Source organism: Buceros rhinoceros, unplaced genomic scaffold (assembly GCF_000710305.1).
Source record: "Buceros rhinoceros silvestris isolate BGI_N320 unplaced genomic scaffold, ASM71030v1 scaffold19941, whole genome shotgun sequence".
Lineage (NCBI taxonomy): Eukaryota > Metazoa > Chordata > Aves > Bucerotiformes > Bucerotidae > Buceros > Buceros rhinoceros.
The window spans coordinates 15,916-22,013 of NW_010393947.1; the positions used below are offsets into that span (position 1 = coordinate 15,916).

At 46.3% G+C, this 6,098-nt stretch overlaps 1 protein-coding gene across 1 annotated transcript in view; it reads right to left on the reverse strand.

Annotated features, from left to right (window-relative positions):
- The window catches only part of FGFR2 (fibroblast growth factor receptor 2), an 81,215-nt gene that overhangs the window by 15,566 nt on the left and 59,551 nt on the right, over positions 1 to 6,098 (reverse strand). Inside the window, 1 exon segment of the mRNA XM_010145076.1 lies at positions 1,687 to 1,838. Coding sequence (XP_010143378.1) covers positions 1,687 to 1,838 — 152 coding nt within the window.

Below are 6,098 nucleotides of genomic sequence, written 5' to 3' on the forward strand. Positions count from 1 at the left end.
GGGAGGGTGCTGGGCAAGCTGGGCGCTGCTGCTGTTATCCGGGAGGGGCTGAGTTCGGATAAGCATTTGCATAACCCAGTTCTCGCCACGGCCAAAAGCAGGATTCACAGATGTGATATACGTAGCGGTTTGTTCTTAAGAGCACAGACTTCTGTCCTCCCCCATGAAATACAGGGAGAGTTTGTCCTACCACCAACAGAAGAGCACTAGACCAGGACTAAGTGGTTTGAAAACCCTGCTTATCTCCTCAGGCATGAGACTGGAGTGAGATGTGCTTCCTCCCAAGGGCAGACTCCTTGTCCTCAAGCTCTTTTGGGTTGGTTTCTAAGGCAAATGTGAGTTTGAAAAGGCTGAGTTTCAAGGCAAAGATGCAGGGCAGCGTATGCTATGCTGAGGTCATCCCGCATTTTCTCCAGAATTAAAATTGAATTTAGGATCTTGGCAGAGAACAAACATTTGCATTGGAAACTGCTTAATTTATGTGCTCTTGCCCTGCTAGGACTAAAGTAACAAACCCATCATTGTGTGCCTCCTGCCCCCAACCTAATAAACTGCCTCTAAATAGCCTCCTTTCATTGCAAATCTGCTCCACCTACAGTTGTGGCCAACGCTGGTTCTCAACGTTTCTCACTCTCAATTTTTCCGCATTTAGTGTATCCCCCCAGGGCACAGGCTGACAGCAGCGCAGAGACAGACCCCACTGTGGACCAGAATGCTGCAGGTGGCAATTACAGCCCTTTGCACCAGTCTTCAGCTACATCGTTAAAATAATTTCCAGAAGACTTGTCAGAGGGTTCAAAATTACAGCTCTTCTCTCCAGAAGTTAGAACGCTGAGCGTAGAGAACTCTTCATGATAAAAGGTGTTATTTTCTCAAAGCCACCTGAAGACTCATTAAAGTTAGTACTAACTTTAATGTATAATGATGGTTCTACCTGTGTTAACATTGCCTCTCTGTTACATGTCTTTTTTATATTAAGAAACATGGTCACAGCTTTAATTAGCTTATTCAGCAGCTCATTTTGCACGTTAGTCAACAGATTTTGAAGGAAATACTATGCAACCGTATGAATTTGCATATATTAAAATTCAGCATGTGTTGCTTGAAACCTAACACTTCAAGCCACAGAAGTTGTATGTGTGTGCACACAACATGCAAAATCATCTCCATTAATACAAGCTAATACAAAATCAACACCAAGTCCCACCCAGAGCCCTGATGGAAAGACAAGATTGGCTAATACCTACAGGATATTGCATTACCTATTTTATAAATATTGACTAATTAAATAATCAACTAGGAAACACGGTTTAATGGGCAGAGGCATGGCTTGGGGAAATCTGGACCGCCCTTCCACAATGCCTGTACGTTGGTATCTCTCCCAGCCTAGATCATTTTGAAATAACAGTTCAGATTCACCCTTTTCCTAAGAGGATTTCAGCAAAGTATCTGAAGCCTACCAGAAATCTGAAAGTAAAATCAGAACAGGCAGAGAAATTTTAGTTTATATTTACACTAACTGATTTTGGCTAATTGAATTGGATCTTGATCTTCTGAGGGGGTTCAGCTAACCGAGATTTCCTTTTAACTAAAGAAATGCTGGGAGACAGGAAAAATGCTTCCTCCCATCCTGTGTCATGTGTTGCAGATGTGCGTAGGCAGGGTGAAGGGAAACGGGCTACGTACTTATCTCTCTGAAACTCCCACTTTGGGTCTTCTGGCAATTCATATTCCGAGACTCCTGCCAGCATGGGGGCATCGGCAGTCGAGGAGAGGCGAGTGGTTATCCTCACCAGAGGCGTGTTGGAGTTCATGGAGGAGCTCGAGTCGGCCGACACCTGGAGTTGCAATACAAGATGCAAAAAGGGGAGGGGAAAAAAAAAAAAGTGGTGATGTAATCTTGATCCAGTCTCTGAAAAGGAGCAGTGCCTGGTAGCCAAGCCAGCTCCGAACAGGGCTATCGGGAAGCAGCTGAAGCCACAGCCCTGTTCCTGCTGCGCCATTTACCCCCCTTGTAAGCACAACACTGACTAATTGCTGCCGAGGCTGTAAGGCCATCCCGTTGGTGAAAAACCAGCTAAGATGTAGATACAGTCACTCGGAAGATAAATTAAACAAACTTTCCCCTCTTTTTGTATTTCAAATTAATGCTTTTTTAATCAGCTGGGAGTATTTATATCATCACCCTCCGATACCTAAAGGGGCGGTCACACTGTGAGCGGACGTTACCAATACTCTCTCTTCTTCCGCTCACTTCTAGCTAGGTCACCTTTTCTTTTCCCAAATCAGCACACAATTTACTACCTTTCGGTGTTACTATTAAACTGAGATTTTCAAATTTCAATCGAAAAAGGCTATTTTTGCAAAGGCTCACGTACTTTTTGTCAGTGCCAGTGATCAAGGTCACATGCACATTACCGTGTAGGAAATGCTGCATTCTCTCACGTATTTTCCAGGCATTCAGTATTGAAAGCATCAAAAAGCTATCACAGTAACCGGGGGATACTTCAGTTTTCAGTTAACTACAATTCTAATTAGAGATTCTGCTGGCAACGTGGAGAAGAGCTCATAAAAATAATTTATAGTGCCCAATGCTTTGCAGTGCAATTCACTTGGAGTAGGATTCCTCATCACCCTCAACAGCTATTCATTTTCCCTAGAGCATCGAAGGTACTTAATGACAACTGCTTGGAAAAAGGAGGCAGCTATTCCCCATCTGCGTAACAAAACTTGTTTTTGTGTGACTGGCGTGTCTTCCACAAGGCGCGTTCCTCAAACCTGCAAGCAGCAGCTTGTCCACTGCTGACCTCAGAGTTTCAGGCGAACACAAACCCAAAACAAAACTGGTTGTATTGCCAGTCTTGCTCTCCTTTACGCGTGAATCCACCTCCTCTCCTCAGGCTGTGCCAGTCTTGGCCAAGCCAAGATGTGGTGCTGTCACTAGTAGCCATCCTCACATCGGGCGGCAGGAGGTGCTTCTCAGCCAGCATCACTGGGACCCCACCCAAGCTGGAAGCCTAGAGCATCACGGTAACTACACCAGCCTCAACCTTCGGCCTCACCACCGGAGCCAACTCTGACGCCAGGTTTGCTTATGTGAAGAGCCACCAGGCTACAATTTTGTTCCAGAGGTCTTACAACTAGATGTAACAAGCAATTATAAGCAAAAAGATCCTAATAGCATCAGAGTGCCAATCAGCGCACACAGTGATAGGAACACAAAATCCTCTTGTCTCCGGGACACCTGATCAGCACAGTTTAATGCTCCCTTATTCCAAGTCCAATTAACAGCTACAGGGTCCCAGCCCACAGAATTACTCGAGCTTCTCCTCAGAACGGGCCTGAAAACCTTCTGCAGCCACGTCATGCTCTTACACAATGTTTTTCGACAAGACAAGCCTAAGGCTCCCAAACAAAGTTCTCGTTATGACTCTGACAACCTGTTTTGCTAGAGGTGTCTTTTTGCAGGTCGACATCCTCAAACCCGTCTCAGCAAATGGGGTTGGCTTCTTGAACACGTTACTAAGGCCAGAGGTTACGGCTGGAAAGAGGTTTCATAAGCACTGCTATAAAGAGGTCCACCTTGGTAATCAGTTTTGCATCTGACTGATGGACCTTTCTTGAGAGCAGAAGCTCCGGTTGCTGCAGGCAAGGTGCGGTACCTATGGAGCGGGGCAGTGGAACTGCCGAAACAAGGCTACCACTCAAACAGGGGGGTGGGCTGCCTTCCCCCTTGTCCATCCAACCACCATTAATGCTGATGTTTTCTTGCAGCAGATGTAAGTACCTGGCACATTCCTCTAGGCTAATAAATATGGTGACCACTTGGGACACGCACAGAACACTACTATTACGGCAGACTTTGTCGCTCTAAATAAATCAGTGAGTGACTACTGCACAGAGTCCTTCGAGAGATGCTGCTGAGCCCAGCCTAGAGGGGAAACACACCTGCCGGAGCTGAACTGCTCTGAGCTGCTCGGCAGCTCAGCAAGAGAACCTGGGCTGCAAGTAGACTTTTACTCTTTTTTGTGCAAATCTGCACAAACAACATGGCAGCTCCTCTGTCCCCCACGACTTGCCCTGAATTTCATTTCACTAATCTCTGGTTTCCATTCTTCAATCTCTCTCACTGCTGACTTGCCCCTAATAGTCTACGACCACTTCCTTCACGTTTCCAAACCCACCCACCAGCCATTCTACCAAGCTCTTTATTCAAGTCCTTGTTTATTTGCCAACCAATTTATTAGCATTTCCTTTACCTTCTCGCCTTCCTTTGTTGTTACAGCCGTTTTCATGAGACACCAGGAAGGTACGAAAGTGAAGCCACGAAACTTAGATATTTGTTACTTATCAGAAACAGCCCAAAATGTTCCGGGGTCTTTTTTCCCCACCAGTGCCATATTTGCATTGGACACTGTTCAGACTTTTGCCAGAGTGTCATCTTTTCCCTAGCTCTTACACTGCCAGTTCAGCACTCTTAGCATGGTTAAAACCCGTAAATGTAAACCTGCGGTGAAGTGGAATGCTCCGGTGATGCATTTCAAACATGTGAGTTAAACAGCAACAGCGTATAGGTAAAACAGATGAAAGACTCTGCCAGGTTCCCTTTTAACACGATTGCACGTGTTTGCCCCACACATAACTGGAGGGTTGGCTGGAGACGCGGTAGGTAACCAAAGTGCATTATCATGGGTAGGAATTATGAGAAATCCAGGGGAACTACTCAGTGTCTGGGAGAAGAAAAATGGCCTGCACTCCCAGGGAATATTCTTCTGATTGATTAATTGGAGCAGTACAAGGAGTTACAGGAGCCTGAGGGCTATAAAAATCTGCTGCAGAAAAGATGACGCCAGCCCAAGCTGGCCTGTGGTTGGAGGAGACTTTCTATTTTAAAATGGCCTTTCACCTTCTCTGCAATAGAAAGAATTAACCTTTGATCTCATCCCTTAAGCATCTTTTTCATCACCTTAGAGTGCACTATACAACAATGAGAAAGCCCTACCTGCTCCGAGGTCAGCAGACACGGTCAGCTTTAATCTACACGTACATATTTAAGTAAGAGCCCAGAGAAGCCTCGTCACAGCTTGCTGCTAGCAGCGCTGCTCTCCAGCCTCTCCTGTGCAGCTCCAGGAACCAGTGACAGCCCTGCCACCAATCCCACTTTTCAGCGTGTGGAGTGGCTTCCAAGCGCGTGGATGCTCTTCCTGCTTTCGGCTACGTGAGGATTTGAGGTACATGGGACACAGGCATAACAGAGGACACTGAGTTGCTGCAGCAAGCTTGTAACTGGCCCACGTACAGACTCTGGGGACGCTCCTAGGTCTAGCAGGAGCCAAGAGGCAGCAAGCGGACACGTAGTTAAAATGCATGAACTTCTTGGGGAATCATCCAGCTCACCAACGTGTGCTTCTCAGAGAAAAAGGAGCCAAGCAGAGGCCAAGGAAGGGCACCTGATGAAGGAGAATCAGACATCTTTGAGGTCTACCCCGTGTGCTGGTGACACCTGTTTTAAGTGACGACACTATGCTAAGGAGGAATTTGGAGTGCTCAGTTAAAGCAAGGGAGGCAGAAGGCAGCTTGACTTGAGCAGAACACTGAGAGGACTATTGTGGTATATGGCAACCTGAATAGGAAGGTAGACCTCCACCATAAAAGATTCTCTGTGTGCTTCCTGTCTGCTTTTGGGCGGCCAAAACCAAGCAAAGTATCAACCTCAGACTGATCTTCAGCTCCGTATCTGCACTTCAGAAGGAGAAAAGCCCCCTGTGTCCAAAGCTCACACACCAATGCACGATTATATTCTCATTTTAACAACAGATTTTTCCTCTGGCCAACACGCTGTATTTAATCAGCGCTACGATAATGCTTCACAAACATTTCTAAGCAGCGGAGCATTTAAAACAAACAAATCTTTGCTGGAATCCTTAAACGCCATGTGGCAAAATCATCTGCAGAGCAGTGCGTAATTGTCTGTAATTGATTACGAGGCTGTTATCCTCCAGTGCTGAGCTACACCACGTCCCGAAGCCTAGATCTGTCAGTCCTGGCGCTCACACTGTGAGGCTCGAGCAGCCACGCAGTGATTCCTGTAACTGTCC